The following is a 20654-nucleotide window of genomic DNA, read 5'->3' as shown; positions in this document are numbered from 1 at the left end:
CGCATGTCTATTAGTAATCACCAGTCAGTTGGCCTAAGACCCTTCTTTTGCCAGATGCACTGACTTCCACAACAATGGGGCTGCTATAATTGTGGGGCTGTGAACATGTCAAGTGGGCGGTTCCCACTGCTTACTATCAATAGATGATGTCAGACCGTCCATTTGACAGGTTGATAGCACTGGGAGCTGAATCTACGAAGACCCCATATCAGCAAATGGAGACAAGCATGATTAAAAGGAAAGTGCTGATGGGTTCAGTGGGACTGCAGAGTTACGGGGCCAGCTCTGATGAGTTTACAACACAACGGGTTCTCTTTAACATAATAATTAGAAGAATATATTGTCACTGATGTGTAATATACAAGTGTGTTCCTCCTTACCTTACCTCTTCACTGGACATGTCCAAATGTGTGTATCATGAGATAACCAGAATTTTGTGATACTCTGTCACAAGATCTTTACGGTATACTGTATGCGTCTATTGCTGCCACCTAGTGGTTGTGATGTGACTTCACTATATTCAAGCGATTTGCTAGCATGTAGCGATAATGTATTAAAATGGCTTCATAAGACATTGCAGCCCTTAACCAAATTAGAGATAAGGTAAATCCTGCACTGAGCAGGGGGTTGGACCTGATGACCCTGGAGGTCCCTTCCAACTCTACCATTCTATGAAGAGTGGACACATTTGTAACTGAAGCCACTGTACCAGATTTGTCTGTGCAAATTAATATACAATTATTGCAAAAAATCTATTAAAAGCTATACAACTATCAATTATGACAAACAATGCAGTACTATTGGCATGAGGAGCCATAATACATGCGCTCATTTTCCACCCCGTGAGTGGATTTCATTGTCTGAGATATTGTCTTTCACATGTTGTTTATCTAAATTGCTATTAAAATGGAATACAAAGAGCTTAATGCAAAGTAACATAACAAAATCAGCACTGTAAATCAGATACCTACTGGCAAGTGCTTGGGACTGTTACTCAGATTCCACTGCTGGCACTTGCATTTGGGTGAGGCTGCATGCCAAAGAAATTCTTAGCAGTTTGGGGCAGCTTCTGTTTTAACTTGTTGGCTCTGTGTAGAACATGCTGGCCAGCAAGCGGTGGTAGTGAATAGTTTACGTTTAGAACATACTTAAGACATTTCTCTGAACAGCTATATTAGAAGCCCCCACAGGAGGCCATACCACGTTTCCTAGAAGGAAAACTGCATGAGAACGTCCAAATGATTAGGAGTGGAGGTCTACAACCAAATCATGACAATTTATTGGAACAGTGTGGCTCTCAAAGCTCAGATGTGTACCGAGGTCTGTAAGTCATTCACTGTAGGAGATGAATAGGATGGAGTTTCAAAGACTGTGACTCACTCCAGATGTCATCTGGTTGGGTATAAAATTAAATTATCAATTCTCGGTACACATTTTGCAAAACATATTGTCACTTATCTGTTTGTATCTTCCCTATATACTGCATTCAGTATAAGCAAGTTACAAATTGTATAGATCCAGTGTAATCAGATTATATAGTGTTCTGTGTACAAACCATAATGCAGGGTGCTTTGTATATTTTCAGTTTGATTAGATTTCCTTTAAGCTTAAAGGAATTGTTCAAGTTGTACATCCTGTGTAAAATCCATTCCCTATAGCAAATAAGGTTATACTCACCTCTCCATGCTCTCGCCATGTCCTGCCCCTCTGATGTCAGGTTTGTAGGCTACCCTAGCCTGTTTATGGGATGTCACAGGATTTGCAGCCAATGACAGGTCTCAGCGGTCAATCAGTGAGCTGTCTTATTGGCTGCCGTGCCTGTGACGTCCCACAAAGGGGGCGGGACTGCAGGTTGTAAACAAACAAGGAGCAGAGGACCTAGTAGCGGTGCCGGAGATGCAGAGAGAGGGGAGTATAAGCCTATTTGTTATGTTACTGATTAGGGAATGGATTTTAAACAGGCGCTACAACTTAGACAAGCCCTTAACGTACATCTAGTAGGAAGTCTACACAAAAACAGTACATGCCAAACTTGTAACCTTGTATCTACCAGGGATGCTATGACCACAACAAGGGCCCATTCAGACCTAGAATATTAGGGCTCCATTAGAGCTTTCTGTCTCTATGTTCCATTTTTAGGGCAGTGAAATAGAAATAAATGTTTCTGTTCTTATCTCATAATTCTCAGAAAAAGACTCTACAAAAGGAAAGCCTAAAACAACCGTTTTATTGATAAACAATTAAAACCATGGGGTGTAAAGGGACAAATACATATACACCTAGACTCTATGGCAAAGGAGAAACCAGAGTACAAAGGTGAACAGACCCCTCAGATGTAAAAAAGGGGATAATAAGGCCTTGATGCATGGTAGGGCCAAAATAAAACGGGGGTTGAGGACCGAGGCCTAGGGTCCACAACCAAGGAGCCACCGATGTAAAGAACGCTTAATGATAAACACTCAAGAGGCTATCGATGTGTTTCACAGCCCCGCAGCACCCTTAGCGGTGTCCAGCTAGGGCCCTCAGTGGAATACCAAGGATGGATGAGCTAGACCCACAGAGGGGTACTGTCTGAACAGTATTATACAAAACTATTGATATCCCAACAGTATGTAGATATATTGGATGCTCAAAAAAACTTTCCATGCTCCTAAGTATGATATTAGGATGCTCTGTTAAAAATAGCAGAGCTCTCAATTGTCCAGTTTCCTTTCTGTTCTTAGCTCCATTGATTTCCATGTGTTTTCAAAAAAAAAACTTTTTACACTTTTTTAACTGCACAAATGGCTTGCAGACTGTGTTGTTTGATCAGTTTTAAAGAAAAACAGAAAAAAAAAACGGAACAGAAGCGAACTGAAAGCTTTCTGTTTGCTTCCCTCTTTTTGGAAAACCCACTAAAATCAATAGAGATAAAAATGGAAACGGTTATTTCCGTTTTTTCAGTACAAAAAGATAGAAAACTCTAACGCAGGTGTGAATGGGCAATTCTGTATGACGATACTATGCGATCACCACCATACAGAGTTGGTTTACAATAAATGAATACAGTCACGCAGAGCATTCTATCACTCTTGCACATATGTGATTCAGCAGCGTGGACTAGTCATTTATGAACAACATTTAGGACTACCATACATGTTCTTATTGCCATACATACATACAAGTGGCTGAAAACTAAAACCCAATGGAAGAAATGCCAATAAACCAACAAAAATACAATTAGTAGCTAGTACTAAATGTAACCTTATTCTGTCTTCTCTGCTATCAATCATCCATAGGTGGCGCTGTTACACTTTCCTATGCTCAGGCCTTATACAATTAAATAGGGACGCATTTATTATTTCATATACTATATTTAAAAATGTAATTTAATGTAGGATCCCGCTAATACAGTACAAGCAGCACTCAACACAACATGGCTATTAAAATATGTACAGTCCTTTATTGCTAGTGAATATCAGACACCCTCAAAAGTTTTTTGAACATGCTAGTGAAACACGTAAAGCATTTAGCCTATTATCACACTGTATTACAGTAGTAGTAATGAGATACTTTCCTGACGGGAAACAATGCAGACATTGTATGGAAATGATTTGGGTTATGAATAAAAAAAAATCTCCGCAGCACTATTGGAGCATTCATTGTGAATTAGGAACATGCGTATTTCTTCTGCTAGATGAAGCCTTGTTTTCTGAACATGGAAGTAAATTAGGATATATATTACTACTATAGTAAAGCTAGGGAACCACAAAGACTTTTGCTGCAGCACATGTTACACAGCTCAACATTACAGTATCCTGATGCTACATCACAACTTAATGTAAGCGGATGTGGTTGGGTTCCAACTCACACATTGCCCTGACCTGACAACCCAATTTCTTGTGACAGTCAGGACCAAGCAACTTGTGAATTGCAATGCGACTCCAATCACGCCAAGTTGTGATGCAGCATTGGGATACTGTGATATTTGGCCACAGAGTATGTGTCACGGATAAAGTTGCCATGTGGCCATAGTTTTATGAATTAATAAGGCCTTCTTCACATAAGCGACAAAGTCACGCGATTTTGTCACGTTGCTACAATGCTACAAATCACATGTATTAGAAGCCTATGCTTTTCTATGGGTTAATTCACACCTGTGATGTTTTGTAGCATGCAACATCCCGAAACAAAAACCTTGCGGGTCCAGCGACATGCACGCGACTCATGAGGTTTTGTAGCCCATGTTTCCCTATGGAGTCTTCCTCTCTGTTGCATCGCATAAAAACGCGATTTTCATGCGGTGCAATGCAACTTTGACAGTAGGAAATCCTATTGTCAAAGCTATAACCTAAGCCCTGGCTGCAGGAAAAAATAAAAAAAAAACATACATAACCTTAGAAGCGCTGTGAGCCCGGCCACATCTTCTCTCTGGGTCCCCAGACTGTTTCTCTTTATCTCTTCTGCCCAGGCATTGAAAAATCACTGCCTCCTGGAAGCGCTGCCTCTCATTGGCTGATGCTTAGCCAATCACAGCCAGTGCTCAGTGAACTAATCACAGTCATCCATCAAGCGCTGGTTCTGATTGGCTAAGTGTCAGCCAATCACAGTCATCGCTTCCAGGAGGTGGGGATTTTTCAATCCCTGGCCAGAAGAGATGAAGAAGAAGAGTGCCAGGGACCTAAAAGAAGCTGCGGCAGAACCACGGACAACACTTCTAGGTGATGTATACTTTTTTCTTCCTGTAGCCAGGGCATATTTTCAGGGTAAGGCTTATATTTCAACTTACTCAGGCTTGCTTCTATGCATTGGAGCAGAGAATTTATGAGGGGGGGGGGGACAGACTAGAGACAGCAGGTGGCGCTATTCTAGTTCTGAAACATCTGGGGCTTAAAATTTCTTTTTTTATAAAGTGTAAATACGAAAATTGTTTATGTTATGGGATGGATGTAACTATGGCCGCCTGCACCCTGTGCCCGGACGGTTTCCCTCGCATACCTATCCGCAGTCTTCATATTTTGTACTGTGGATGTGCCGGACAGCACGCCGGTGCACATGCGCAGTACAGATTATGCCATGCCATCACTAGGCGATAAAGTGGTGTCCGCGACCTTTCCACGATGATGATTGTAGAAGGGCCGCGGGTCAGACGACTTCCATTGACTTCAATGGAAGCCGTCCGCACGGTATCCAGCTCAAAATAGAGCATGCTGCGATTTTTCCACCGCGAGTGGAAAATCACAATTGATTTCCGCTCGTGGGAAGGAAAAAACGCTTTTCCATAGCATGCTATGGGCGGTAATTGTTGTGGAATCTGGAGGTGGGCGCCCGCTCCGAATTCCCCAATGCAAACCCACCGGTGTGCGGGCGGCCTATACAGTATTATTCACGGGACAGTCCCTTTAATGCAAATAATTTTTTCTAATCATATCTGGTGTCAATAGCATGCAGCATAAACTCAGCTGTATTGTATAACCTAATGACCAAGCCAACACAAAGATAGGAAATCGTCCTGAGATGCATTCCGGGTTAATAAAAGGCTCAGTGGTATAAACTTGGTGCCTTACATTGAATTCTTCATTTCTGCAACAGGATGTAATAAAATCCAGAGATCCCATAACGCTATAGGTTAGGTATTTTCTATTTTACTTCATTGATGTAGTGCCCTACACAGAATTTCCCCAAACTGACATCAAAAAAGTAAAAACAAATGCTCAAAGAACAGATTTCGGACAATTTATAAAGGACCTGGAATCGCTTCCATATGGGCAGACTTGTGTGGGGCTGCTTGGTGAGTAGGAAGCAAGACATTCTTATTTAATTAACCTGCTTCTTTAAAAGATCAGCATGGTACACCTCATATGGTTCACATTTATATCTGACAACTGTAGTTTCCCTCAAATCCTCGTGGCTACGAATCATGAGCCAATCAAGTGGAGAATAACTAGTATATACGATGACCACTAATGTGCACGGTTTGCTTTAGTTATGGTACTTACGGTCTATGGAAGCAAAGCTAGCAAACAGCATGGAGCCGATATACATATCATGCCTGGCAACTGTGTCACTATTAAAAGGTCTATAGATATAAAAAGCTCAATACTGATCATTATGGGGAAAAACATGTATATTCTTCTAATAGAACAGATTTAGGATGTTGCTAACTAAAAAGAGAAAACCTTTTCCACTTCATTCGATGTATCATAATTTTCAACTTAATTGCTTTGAAACTCATCAAATTAAATCTGGAAGTAGCAGTTTCACAATGCTATCATTAGCTTTATGCGTAGCCAGCGATATGACTGTCCGGGACCTACATGACATAGAGAGGAATATAAAGAGTTATCTATCCTAAATACTCAGTTGAATGTCGAGCCATTGTGACCACCACGAGGGACAAGTTATAAGACATTAGTGTGGACTTATTACTAATGGCACTACACTGACCTCTATCTACACGCTTTACAGTTAAGGCGGCCATATATTTTACATAGCTCTGGACTGTATGCTATTTCGGCTGGACAGCTATTCCCCTGCACACATGAAGCTTGGCTTTACCGATTCACTGTAGGAGATGAATAGGTAGATTTTGGTCAGTGGAAAACTAAGCACTTTCAGACTGCATTTTTTCTCTGCCCTGCACTTTTTTTAATTCATATGGTCCCCACCATAACCTGCATTAAAAACACATGAAAATCGCATACTAATCGCATGCAATTGCGCTGTGTGTTTTTCTAACACTTCCATAGAAAATAATGAGCGGTTCTTAAAGAAGAATCACACAAAAATAGGATATGCAGCGATTTTTCTAACTCGGACTATTGGTCCAAGAGAGAGATAGCTTGTGTGAATTAACCCATTCAAGTGAATGTGTTCTTCGCCTGTGCAAGTTCTTGAAATCTAACCGAACTAAAATCATCCATGTGAATACAACCTTCAGTAAAGGTCGGGGGAGGGCGATCAAGAGGCTCCCATTAATAAAGTTTTGTAAAAATTATTTTTACTATGCAAAAGTAGTTACACATAAAAAACTATATAAATTTGGTATCACCACAGTCAGAACCACCTGCAGAATAAGGTTACCATGTCAATTATATCACACAGTGAACACTTTAAAAACAACGCCCCAAAAAAACACCAAATTCTTTTCTTTACCAACCCCCAAAAAGTACTAAAAGTTATTTACTACATACATGGCTATGTCAATGGAAAAAATAAAAAAAAGTTATGGCATTTAGAATGCAGAGCTGTAAGAACAAAACAAAAAAAACAATGTTCCCCTAAAGGGTTAAAATGTATGATAATTCAGTATATTAGAGAGCTGCAGGCTGACGCCTCATAGGAGTGACATACAGCACCATCTTAAAGAGGTTTTCTCCTCAAAAAGCAATTTGAGTTATCAAAGTTTTTTTCCCCAATAATACTAAAGGCCCATTTAGACACAACGATTATTGCTCAAAAGATGTCCTTTGTGCGACTTTTGAACGATAATCATTGTGTCATTTACAGTGCAAGATGATCGCTCAAACATTGAGCAATCACCTTGTGCTCCGAATGGAGGATGCAGAAGACAAGCAGGGTTGCTTGTCTTCTGCATCCAGCTGTTCCCTGCTCTGAGCGCACGGCTGTTATATAGCCGACTGCTGCAAGGGGAGGATGCAGAAGATAAGCAGGATGTCCCCGCTTGTCTTCTGCATCCAGCTGTTCTCTGCTCAGAGCGCCCGGAAGTTATACAGCCGAGCGCTCCGAGTGGGGTATGGTGAACAGAGCTGGACCCCTCTGTTCTTCATACCCAGCCTGTCATCAGGGAACAGGATACAGCTGAAATAATAGTATCAGCTGTATCCTGCTGTGAATTCCTGATAAGGCTCATCGTTGTCTTTCAGCGCGTTGTCAGTGCAGTTACACACAATGATTATCACTCAAAAGACGGCTTTTGAGTGATAATCGTTGTTTCTAAATGGGCCTTATATCCACTAGGAGTATTGTAGTTTTCAGATGAAATCTGAGGAATATGGAGACTCGTATGGCCCATTCACCTCTATACCACTCTGAAGTTGTACAGAGCTGTAATACGGTTGTGTTCTTGAGCCATGTGTGCATAACTGACATTAATAATAACTGAACTGGCTTAATGAATATTTAGAAAAGCAGAACCAAGCTTTACTGGCTCATTGCAAGTAAAACATGTCCATGCGGTCTTATCTTGTAAGTCTGTTTTTGCAGAAACTAAACAGTATTGGCAAGTTTTTGAGGAACCCAATTACAGACAAAGTTATGAGAAATGACTCTAGACAAGGAAATGTGTGATATCTGAACATGTGCATGTAATTTAACAGTGCCTATTTTGCATAAAATGTTTCCAAAAGGAAATGTGAAATGTTCACACTTCATAGATTTGTACTTTTCCCCCGTTTCTACATCTGAGGATTTATTTGCATGACCTTGGTAGTAAATTCCTTTCAGTGTATATATACATCCAGGGTACAAGGTATACGTAAGGGGAAAGGAGCAAGAAGCTAAAATGGATGTACAAGTGACTACTGGCCGCTGTCTGATGGGTTCATGTGAAACTAAACCCAGTATTGATATTACAAGGTATGAGTTCCTTCCAAGGACCCACGTCAGCTACGCCTCATCATTGTAGGAGATAAATTGAAAGCTAAATGGAGAATTTCCTTAAATCATATTACAAACAGCACTGCTGTGATTTGTATTAGTTTTGCTTTAGATTTCAAAGGTTAATTCTCGAGATGAGTGGTAGGTTAGTAATTTTAATCAGAGGACAATGCTGGAGCCCAGTGTGAAAGAGATCAATTTTCATTTATGCATCCAAGTAACACATTGTGAACATAGAAATGAACTACCTTGAATCCATAGGGGCAAGTACAACGATAGAATTCCAAAGGGTCAATGGTGCATGTCCCATTGTTCTTGCAGGGGTTAGAAAAACACGGATTGCATTTTGCCACAATGTTGAGGTCTACTGGACCTGAAATATAAGGAGACATAGGGAAAATTAAACAAAGTAAGTTTCCCATTTGCAAACACCCTGCACAGTCATATATAAAATGAACTTACAAAGCACATAAAATCTGGAGTTTGTTACCCTGTTTCCCTGGAAATAACCCCTACCCTGATTTTTCAGAATTTTTGGGAAGCTTGAAAAAAAAACAAACCCCGAGCTACATTACATAAAAAAAGAGCATTACATTACCTAGCAGGCTCGGTCCAGGCCCCCCACAGAAGATTGCTTTCATAAATCTTGCCTCCAATAAGCGATGGCTGTGATTGGATCTTGAACACTGCTCAGCCAATCAATGCAGTACTCGGTGGACCAATCACAGCCATCGCATTGTGGAGGCGTTATTTATACATTGTCTGAGCCGCGGCATTGATTTGGCAAATTCATAAATACCGCCTCCACAACTTGATGGCTGTTATTGGTTCTCAAGCACTGCTCAGCCAATCAATGCAGCGTTCGACGAACCAATTGCAGCCATTACATTGGTTCATCGAGCGCTGCATTGATTGGCTGAGCAGTGGTAGAGAACAAATCACAGCCAACATTTCCTGTGATTTATGAATCCCGTAACCAGGAAGCGTTCTTCTGTGGGCGGCGGAGGACTGCAGCGAATGCGCTGGAGCTTCGGAGAGCAGTGGGAGGGCCCAGACCGAGCCTGCTAGGTAAGTTTAATAAGACATTCCCCGAAATTAAGACCTGGTGCCTCTTTTCTGGCAATAATTAATATAGGACAATTTCTTATTTTCGGGGAAACATGGTACTAGTATTCCACATAATACATATCTAAAGGGGTGTTTCTACATTTATTACCTACCTAGAAGTAAGGTGATAAATGTTTATTCATTGGAGACCCCATTGCTAAGTCTCCCATTGATCACTAGAACAGGGATGCCAAGACCCCATTCCTCTTCACTTCAAGATTGCAGTGATTAAAGCATTGGAGTGGAGCAGCAGTCGAGAATGCATGGTGCCACTCCATATAAGTCAATGGGACTGACATAGGCAGCTGAGTACAGCACTGTACATCATTGTAGTTTCTTAGTTACCTGTATTTATGCATTACTGTATATTGCAGAAAGCTGGCACCGGACAACCGACCTGGCAGTTGTTACAGATGGCGGTCAATTCTCACAATTGTCTATATTCATAAAATATACACATAATAAGCATAAGAAGTGACTCTCAAAAGCATCCATAGTACACTAAATAATAGGACTACAGTCGCCTTGGTGAATTCTTGGCCATGGCTCTGGGGTAATTTCCATTGCTTTTTTCTTAGAGTTGTTTTTATGGTTATGTTCTGATTAAAGTTGGCTAAAACTGGCTGCCGCCCGTGACCATGTTTTTATTCAAATACCTTACACAAATCACATTGATGGGTGATCTACCAAAAGTCGTTTGTAGTCATGTCAGCAACAATAATTGCAGCCTAATAATCACTGACCTTTCTTTACTTCCCTATTTGAGAATTAAAGAGCAGATTACGAGATACATAATACACATGGCTTTTATTAGCACTGATATTTCAAGTTGGAACAAAGGCTTTAAAATACTTGTTGCAAAGTTCCACCTAGGAAAAACCAATTAATATTGCCTTTAATCATGAGCACATGTTTTAAATATGCATACACAATACTTGCAATGTGAGCCACAATATATAAAAAGACATAGAATAAATACACTCCAGTTCCTAAAGTTCAGCAATTAATTTAATAGAGCCGAACCGGCTAAAATATTGTTCAGGGTCAATCGGGATGTTTGGCAGGTTATGAATTACAGACCCCCGTGCCAAACAGTCTACGCAGAGTGAAATATCAAATCAACTTATCTTTTACATGTTGAAATAACCTGTATTATTTACAGTTCAGCGTCATCGCCTGCCAAGTTGTAAACAGACTTTTTTATGTCATTCGTTACAGTATACTTTAATTGCTTATGACACCTCAGTACAATAACTGCATTATTAACACCAAGACTGTTCTGCTAAATTTCATTCTCTAAACTAGTCGCTGGAATTAATTGTTAGTTATTACCGTATCAACCATTATTGGCGCTTTCTTACCAAATGGTTTATCTTCAGGTCAACAGTTTTGAAATAAGAAAAAGACACAACTATATAAATCATAAAATAAATTAAGATATGAGGAATACTGGCCCTTATACACAAAGTCATTGCCAAGAAACCATGGTCCATTTAGTAATACTGCGCTAATTGCCACCCAACAAGAAAGAATGATGAACATTCAGGCATGCATGGGAGATCATTTCAAGGACATGTCTCAGCATATCTCTGGCTACTAAACCCAGCAGAACAGCAGGGACATGGAGGATAGCCTACATATACATATGTAAATCAGGCTACAATTAGGCATTGTGTGATCCTCAACCCTCCTCCTGGCTCATCATTGGAGGTTCAAGAATGAGACTATTGCTCAAGCAAGAGCCGGGGAACAGGGTTGAGGATCACAAAATGAAGATATCCTGGAAGGCTTTAGTAATAGACCACCCATCTGACGATTCTAGCCTAATTTACATATCCTGCGTGGTGATATCAAAAGCTGGTTTTGGGGTTCCTGATGAAAGAATGAAACCTTCAGATGATTTTTCAGAATAAGCTGTTGTCTGTGTACATGAGGAATGGAGTGAAATTACATGGACTTCTATCCTGCATTTTTTAGCAGTTTGCCCCTTCTGTAAGCCTAATTTATAATTGTTTTCTCTGATCTCAGTTCCAGGAGATGTGGAGAATAGCTGTTATACATACACTGTACACATAGAGAAGAGAAAATCTTGCTGCCCTCTTTCTATCACACTCAGAGGCAACAGCATAATGGAGGACATTGTACAGCAGTAATGAGCAGTGTAGACGTGATACAAGTAGCTGTGAGACAATAAAACACATACTAGAAGTTGCTGCCATGCCTACGTGTGTCTCTTAACATGTCTCCCTCTTAGAGATGAGCGAACCTACTCGGCCACGCCCCTTTTTCGCCCGAGCGCCGCGATTTTCGAGTACTTCCGTACTCGGGTGAAAAGATTCGGGGGGCGCCGTGGGTGAGTGGGGGTTGCAGCGGGGAGTGGGAGGGAGAGGGAGAGAGAGAGGGCTCCCCCTGTTCCCCGCTGCTACCCCCGCTCCACCACGCCTCCCCTGGCGCCCCCCGAATCTTTTCACCCAAGTACGGAAGTACTCGAAAATCGCGGTGCTCGATCGAGTAATTACTCGAAACGAGTATACTCGCTCATCTCTACTCCATAGACTTCAATGGGCTACAGCTATAATCTCATCTCTAAGTAGGGATTTCATCAGCAATTTCAGAGTGAATTATCCATACAAGAGACAGGGCAAAGGAGAAGAAGCGGCTGAAATGTGAAAAATGACGTATTCAGGAAATATGTTTCATTCTATCTACTGCCTCAATGTACTATACAAACTGCAAGACAAACTAGCTCTAAGGGCTTCTTTACACGCGGCAATATAACGTCTTTCTTCGCGTGATTTTGAGTGTTAGCAAAGTTTTTTCCTGAGAGTAATCTCTCATTGCAATACTGCCACCTGCGATTTTCTCGCAGGAAAATCAATAGGAGTTTCAAATGTTAAAAATGCATCGCATTGTTCACACTTGTGGGTACAAATTGTGTCCGAATTGTGTCTTCCGTGAGCGGAGAAAAAAATCGCAGCATACTCTATTTTAGCGCGGATTCTCTGCGGTCGGCCTCCATTAAAGTCGATGGATGTGAGTGTTCCATCACCCATATGCAATTAAAAAAAAGTAGGTAGAAAAGCTGGAATGCCAACTGGAGGGGAGAGAGAGCTCGTTCTTTTGCATGGACGATACGCTGTGGATAACACATCCGCAAGGAAAAACGCTTGCATCTTCCCTGATCATTTGCAATTATTTTCCACGAATTATCACAGGTCTTCCGCTGTGGAAATCCGCATGTGTAATCCGACCCGTTCGCGTGAGCTGGCATATGTACCTTGCTGTACATATTCCAGCACGTGCATGAAGACCAAAATGGCATGTTGGCCCACTACTTAGTATGGTAGCCTAAGTTTTCCCTGCATAGTAGCACTTATGGACATCAGAGACTGGCAGGTGGCCAAGTTATATGAATGGGACAATGCTGCAGTTCTCTGCACACCTGGTGCCGCAGACCTACAGTCCCTTCATTCTCAGGATTGGTTGAAGTCCCAAAGCTCAGACCTCAATGGGACTCCGACTAATCAGGTAATCCTTTACATAATGTACAGGAGCTACACTGTTTCTTTACATTATGCGGCATCCCATAAGTTTATGACAATTGAGTCACAAATGACTAGATATTGAATTGTTGACTTTTGTATCTCAGAAACTCAACAATGTTTCCATTAACTCCATGTCTGCTGTTGAATTCTAACATAATCCACTATGTGAATGGAGACCATTAGGCTGTTGGACTACATGCCGCAGGTAACACGGCACCGTAGACAACAGATCAATAGCAATTTCCCAGGGCGGTGAGGTAAAGAAGTGCGACCTCAATCATTATACATTCTACGTCTTTATCTGCAATCACATTAAGACAACAGCAGTGTGTCTACAATGTCACAACTCGGCTGACCTCCTTCATGTCTTCTAATAGGATAAAAGAAGCCCAAGCGAGTCCCTTGGATCGATTGTGTGTTTGGTCATGCATGTATGCATAGCAGTGGATGCACTGAATGATTGTCCAACCATTCACCCGTATGTCTTTTATTTCAAGCAATTTTTAGTTCATAGAGTCAAATTGCGGCTTGGTTATCACCCAGCTTCCAGGCCACTGGGTTTCTGTTTGTAAAATCATTCCAAAATGCCTTTTTATATATTCCATTAAGACAAGCAGCATTCCCCCCTTGATAATAAAAAGCACTGCAACGCTTTGCTTTATAGAGTATTTTATATAACACTATTAAGTCGGAGATGTACACTTGCAATACTAATGAGGAAAAAGTTACATTGCAATAAAGCCTAGTTAAACTATAATAAATATCAGGATATTCTTCGAGAGTTCTGTTGACTGTACATCTACAGCTTAATAATAATAAGCACATACCTAAAATAATGAAGCCTATAAAAGTAATAGAAAGGCGCTGTCTGATTTATATGTGTTTTATGATTGCTTTCATTATAACATTTGTGTCTTGGTATCTGCTGTGTAGAAGCAGACTCTTTTTGGGGATGGGATGTCTGCGTAGTTATGTGCTAAAATAGCTTCTTAAGTGTTAATTCCATCGAGATGTACTTTCTACAGACACAATTTTAATTTCCTCTGCTGGCTGTGGAGTTGGATATCATAAAATATAAATGAAGTAATTGCAATTTTCTCTTAGGCAAACAACTAAATGAGTTGATATGAATAGTGATTTATGGTGCATGTCAGAAAGCTAGGTGGACAAGATTTCCATGTATAGGCAACAGCTTCTTCGGCAACACTTGCCGCTACAAGAGTTCACCCCCTGTTTTCTGACGTGCACGATGAAGAATGCAGGTTTCCAATGCTAATCAAAAAAGAAAAGGCGTTCCGTTCCCTTTGGATCATCAATATACCATGCGCATGCCTCGCCTTTTCGTATGTGGCACCGCCAAGCCTCACTCGGAGGGTACTAGACTGAGTTAATAAATGAATCCTCATAAATGAAGGCTGGTTACATTGCAATAATAAAGCAGACGCGTTAGCTGTAAGGCATACTTTACAGGCAAAAGAGTTTGCAATGAATCTGCAATACAGTAAAATAGAAGAACATGGCAGTTTAAGTCTTTCTGCCACATTAAGCTTTAAGTATTGTGTAACATATTCTGATGAATCATTTTGTGCCATCTCAACGCACAATGACAAATAAAATGAAACGCACGACGGGAAAGGGACACGATTACATGTTAAAGGAGTTGTACCAAGATTGCAAGTTATCCCTATCCTCAGGGTAGGGGATAACTTGCTGACCAGTGGGGGTCTCACTGCTGAGATCCCGCTGATCTCCAGAAAGGGACTCCTATGTCCCATTTGCCTCTCCCCCTGCAGTGACATCAGAATGAAGGGGGTGCTGGCCAAGCATATTGGGCTGACGAAAATATCTCAGTGGGTGCCGCTCGGGTATCTCCATGATCAGCACTCCATTTATTCTTCTCCACACTGTAGGGGGTGCAGTAATCCCACAGTGAGGAGGACTGGGAACACAGGACCACCAATATTGAAATCGGCGGGGATCTTAGCAGTGAGATTGGCATAGGATAGGGGATAACTTCCACAACCCCTTTAAAAATATATATAGTCATATAAATACACTCGTGCAGTCTACAATCAGTATACATATCCACCATATGTTAGACTTTTGATAATTGCACTTTACCTGCTACTGATATCAATAAATCATGGACAGTTACCTTTGCACTGGAATCTCTGTGTTGGAGTAGTTAGCAATAGTCGGTCAGTCATATCCTCAGGCCCACTACACCGCGCTATACCAGGCTCCTTATAACCTGCTTTTACCCATTCCGATAACCAGCGCAAATTGCAATCACAGTACAGAGGGTTGGTTCCAAGAGCACTGAAATATGAAAACAGCATAACTTCCTTTTGCTATTGGCTTCATGCACCAGTTCTTTATTTTCAGGATAATATAGGAGATATAATTAGGCTCCCAGAAATGACATTAGGAAAGAGGATGACAACAATGGGCAAATTATCGCTTTGTTTTAAGTTAAGTAATGCAATAAGAGAATGAAAGGCTAGTATAAGTTATTAGTACACAGTAAATGCTTTTCTCTTATTGAACACACAGCAGGAAAGGTTCCAGAGTCTTATTAATGCCCAGAATGGAGGAAGAAAAACATATGACAGATGAGGAATCTTTAGTCCAAGCACTAAACAATGTAGACTTTGATATAAAGAGGTAGATGTGTGTGATCTACTATAATACAGTTTCAGTACAATATTGGCAATCTGTTTTAGAAACCCCTAAAAAATACCACCCATCTGTTCTCCTATGGGGTTGAAGTTTTGAAGTAGAACGTAACCTTTAAGGGTGGCACCCCTGCTTTTAAACAATTTACAAGACTCTGTAGTTAAAATCCACATGAGAGGTTGAGTAACATTGTAAATATGTTGTTTTTCTTATCTGACACTCATGTTAAGTTACATGGTGTTTCCTTCTACATTCCGGTTTAAATTGAAAATTGAGAATTCTCCTGGGTTCCTATTTCCAGGCCAAAATTGTGGAAACTCGGGAGATAACATGCTGGCTCACTTATAGACATTAGAGTTTAATAGATGTCTATTTCTAAGGGTAAACCATGAAATGTGAAAGTCAGCTATATATCTGAATCAGAGGGGTAACTTGAAGCTCCTGGGACCCAATGCAAAATTTGTAACAGGGCCCCCAACTATAATGCTTTATTCATAGTTCTGGGCTCCCTATATGGAGAAGAGAGGTCTTATGGGTCCCCTAAGAATCATGGGCCCGTGTGCAACCGCATCCTCTGCATCCCCTATAGTTACGTCCCCGCAATGGCCAAAAACGCACTAAAATTATGCCTATTTGGCAGAAATGCTGCAGGTTTTAACCCTCGTATTTCAAGAGTTGCATAAATAGACATAGTGCAGCATTTACTATGAAAATGTTCCGCTCCACATGAGGATTTTAGAAATCTCCTCGGCATGGATTGTACTATAAATGCTGCAAGTTCCGCAGCAATTCCTACAGCAGACATTTTGCAGCATTTCATTCACGTGTGAAGAACGCCTAATGATAAAAGACATTCTTGTGTTTCTCCTTTTTACTGGTGGGGTGGTAATTCCTGCCGCTTCACAATGACTACTACAAATGAACATGAGTCTAAGTGGCCGGTGTACCTCCACTTACAACTTGAAATGGAAAAGCGAATGTAACTAGAATTAGGAAGAAAGAGGATTTCCACCCAAAACATCTCAATATATTAGTAAAGTGTTTAGGCTGAACGATTATCTTCAGAAAATCATTCAAACCAGCAAAACTGATCAATAACACTGGAGAACAAAAAAAAATCATGGCGCTTGGAATTTTAGACCTTATTCTGGGTATTTTTGTGCTGTTGATTCAGAAAATACCATCCATCTCATTCTAGGAGCTCTATTTTTTGAGATATTTCTGATGTCATCATGAGATTCTCAGTCCATGTAAAAGGGACATTAATCAAAAGTTAAGAGTGGCAACAAAAGCTTACCATGGGTTTATTTACTTACAAAGATATTGTCATTTTTCATTCATTCGAATGGTCATTTTTGCAATAGTGACAAGAGGAAGTGTAGTCGTATAAGTTTTCACATCTGTCACTTCACTTCCCTGAAACTAACTGAAAGTTGACTAGCAATGTGGCTGCACTTCCTGTTGTCACTACTGCAAAGATGGCCTCTATAACGGAACAGAAAATTGTCAATGTCCTTGTAAGTAAATTAAACATAATTACCAAACCCTGGTTATTACTCTGCCTGCAACAACGACAGCATTTATAATACTATTTATATTCTACATCGAGTATTTTCACAATCATCTATGTAATTACAAGCATTTGTGCGTTAGTCCTACTAAGCTCTGAAGTCAGTTCTGTATAAAAAGAGCTAAAGTCTGATGGCAGGAGAACTGTTCCAACTTGGAAGTAAAGTGTCAATGGGCTGTCCATTAAAGCAGCACTCTACACCTACGTCTCATGTAAGGAAATACCAAAGTGGAAATAGGAGTTAAATTGCATAGTAATGAAGGATGAGGAAAACCACACAGCCAGCAAAAATAAATATAAAAGGAAAGGTTCAGTTTTTCTGAGCTGCAAAATATAACATATGATATAATAAAGGAATAGGCAGCTGCTGGTCCATCTACTGCAGCAAAGGATATCCGAGATGGTTTATATAAGCTATCATTCTGTATATGTGGGATGATGTACTTACAGATGTGACAGTGAAGTCAGGTCATTAAATGATCCTTCAGGAACTGTAGAAATGTCATTCCCATGAAGAGTACTAAATAGAGAAACAAGAACAACCTTAAAAACAATAGCCCATATAAACTAGAGTAGAGATCCATCACCTTTTGTAGGTCACAAGTTATTTTCATATCCAACAGACGGGTGTTAAGCTGCATTTCTGCCGTGTATTTTGCAGAGCATTTAGCCCTGTGAATGGGTCACACGTGTCACTTCTTAACGTGGATCTGCATGGAATTGTGAATCCACAGCAAAATACTTGGAGGAATTTATGGCTTAGCTGTGGATTTCTGCCACAGGTTTTTAGAGGTGGATTCCACATGGAAAAATTCACGCTGGATTCCACTATGTGAGCATACTGTTAAACTCCCCACAATGTAGTCACAAGTTCAAGTCATGCTAAGACATCTCTGGTACCACTAGTGCATAATAGTTTTCTTAGCTACCAATAGCTGGAGAGCCACATAAAGGGGGCCGAAAACACATGTAGCTCCCAAATCACTAGTTGGGGAACACGAGCTGTAGGTAACCCTTTCTGCCTGTTGCCAAGTGACATAACATTTAACGTGAACCTGGCATCAACTATAAGCATGATGAACTTAATTAGGGTGCTCATAGTTTAGGTGACAAAGAGTATGGGGAGCTGAGTCTCGTACTCACCTGGCTCCACATTTCTATGTTGTCTATTGGCCATGTCAGCCAAAGTGTCTCTTTCCAGAAGACTGTGCATGCACACTCCCATTCTTCTCTATGGGAATGCATGCGCAGTCTTCTGGAAAGAGGCAAGCTTGTGTGCGTGTACCGACTTCGCGTGGTGACACCGGAAAAAACGGGCGGCAGGTGAGTATGAGATACAGTTCCCCGGACTCTTCATCACCTAAACTATAACCATAACTAAGTTTATGCTACTTATGACAGGTTCCCCTTTAAGTGATGTTAAAGAGCAGACTGTTCCGGATCCCGATGTCACATGCATTCAGCTCTGCAACATTTGTTTCTACATTTCTTCCCAGATACTGCTGGCTGCCATCTGACATGAACCGGCTTTGTACATTGTGTAACCATTTTATACACGCCATAAATGAGTATAGCTCACTAAAAGTAACACTTAAAACGTAGAGATTTTATACGGCTAATGGGGAAGCATTTACGTTGTATGCCAAGGACAAACTCAACAGCCATCCATTCAGGGCTTTATGGAGAGTACACTAGTACTGTAAACAGGGGACCCGCCAGATTTGCATCTTTTTCATTTCTGTGTAAATTTCTGGAGGTTTGACCTTTCCATTGTTTAATAAACACAAATGCAGTTAAAATCTCCCCATATACGCTTCGCTTCTACTACAGAACCAAATGGTGGCACTACTGCCTATAATAATCTGCAGAATCCGAATATTTGAGAAAAAATTTCTACATATGTACAATGCATGACAGAAAAAGCTGAAATTGTTTTGCTGATACTCTCATTTTCCGAGTCCCTTGAGAGCGCAGATAATGAATAAATGACAACAACAGATTGCACACTGTCACTCTGAAGCATTTCTCTTCCCCCTAGAGAATTGATTTTTAATAACAGTATAGATGACGTGCGGCGAGACTCGTAGCTGACACCACGCTATTCCGGACCAGTAGAAATGTACTCATTCCTGTGCATTTTAAATGTAAAGTGAAAGCACGCATCCTCGTTCAGCGTCTCCCCACCAGAAACTGACAGGGTCTTGGGATCCCAATACTGGGAGCTTGTTTGCTCAACCTCAAGAGACAGAAGTAACATGTAATAAATATTATGCGAATTCGGGTCACGGCACTTGCATTTCCATCTGACCTCAGTCTTCATCTCATTTTGAACTGCTGTACCTTAAGATGGATTTAACCCTAAGCTAGGAAACCTATGCTGACACTGTAATAAGGACAATTAAATATCATTGCACTCTAGATGAAAGGGAAAAGTCAGCTGTCACCAAAGATCTGGAAGGAATAGATTACACCGGCCAAAACTCATATCAAGCGCTCTAAATTATATCCACATTTGCAGATTTAGCACAACGCAGAACCTAGCAAGTAGTATTATTACAAAAGGGGATCTGGTATAAGACAGACAGTTCAATGCCAGGACCGAAGTGATACGACCGGCATATGGCATCTATATACATTATTGCATCAAAAACTATTTAGCTAAAAAAAAAGAAAAATATATATGTAAAATGTAAATGTTTTAGGTGTGGGAAAACAGTTGCAAAGTAAGAATGTTTTACCAAAATAGAAAGCATCTGATTGGCTCCAAATTTATTCCACAGCAGAACAACCACCCCAAATATACAGCTAATGTAATCAAAAACTATCTACAGTGTAAAGAAGAACAAGGAGTCCTGGAAGTGCTGATACGACCCCACAGAGCCTTGATCCCAACATCATCCAGTCTGTCTGGGATTGCATGAAGAGACAGAAGGATTTGAGCTAAGTTCTCCAAGATGTTTGGAACAACCTCCCTGCCGAGTTCAATCAAAAACTGTGTGCAAGTGTAACACATGAAGAATCAATGCTATTTTAAAGGCGAAGGGTGGTCACACCAAATATTGATTTTATTTAGTTTTTTTATCTGTTCATTCACTTTGCGATTTGTTAATTGACAAAAATTAGTCATTAACACTTCTATTTTGGAAAGCATTCGTACT

The 20654-nt window shown here is 40.6% G+C and overlaps 1 protein-coding gene across 1 annotated transcript in view; it reads right to left on the bottom strand.

Moving 5' to 3' along the window:
* Positions 1-20654, bottom strand: part of SLIT3 (slit guidance ligand 3) — a 523433-nt gene that overhangs the window by 50363 nt on the left and 452416 nt on the right. Inside the window, exons 24-26 of the mRNA XM_066591106.1 lie at positions 17945-18016; positions 15406-15569; positions 8847-8971 (exon numbers count right to left, since the gene is read on the bottom strand). Of these exons, the coding sequence (XP_066447203.1) occupies positions 8847-8971; positions 15406-15569; positions 17945-18016 (361 nt within the window). The remainder of the gene's footprint in view (positions 1-8846; positions 8972-15405; positions 15570-17944; positions 18017-20654) is intronic.

This window comes from Eleutherodactylus coqui, chromosome 2 (assembly GCF_035609145.1).
Source record: "Eleutherodactylus coqui strain aEleCoq1 chromosome 2, aEleCoq1.hap1, whole genome shotgun sequence".
NCBI classification, from domain to species: Eukaryota; Metazoa; Chordata; class Amphibia; order Anura; family Eleutherodactylidae; genus Eleutherodactylus; species Eleutherodactylus coqui.
This window is presented reverse-complemented; position numbering and strand designations above follow the sequence as displayed.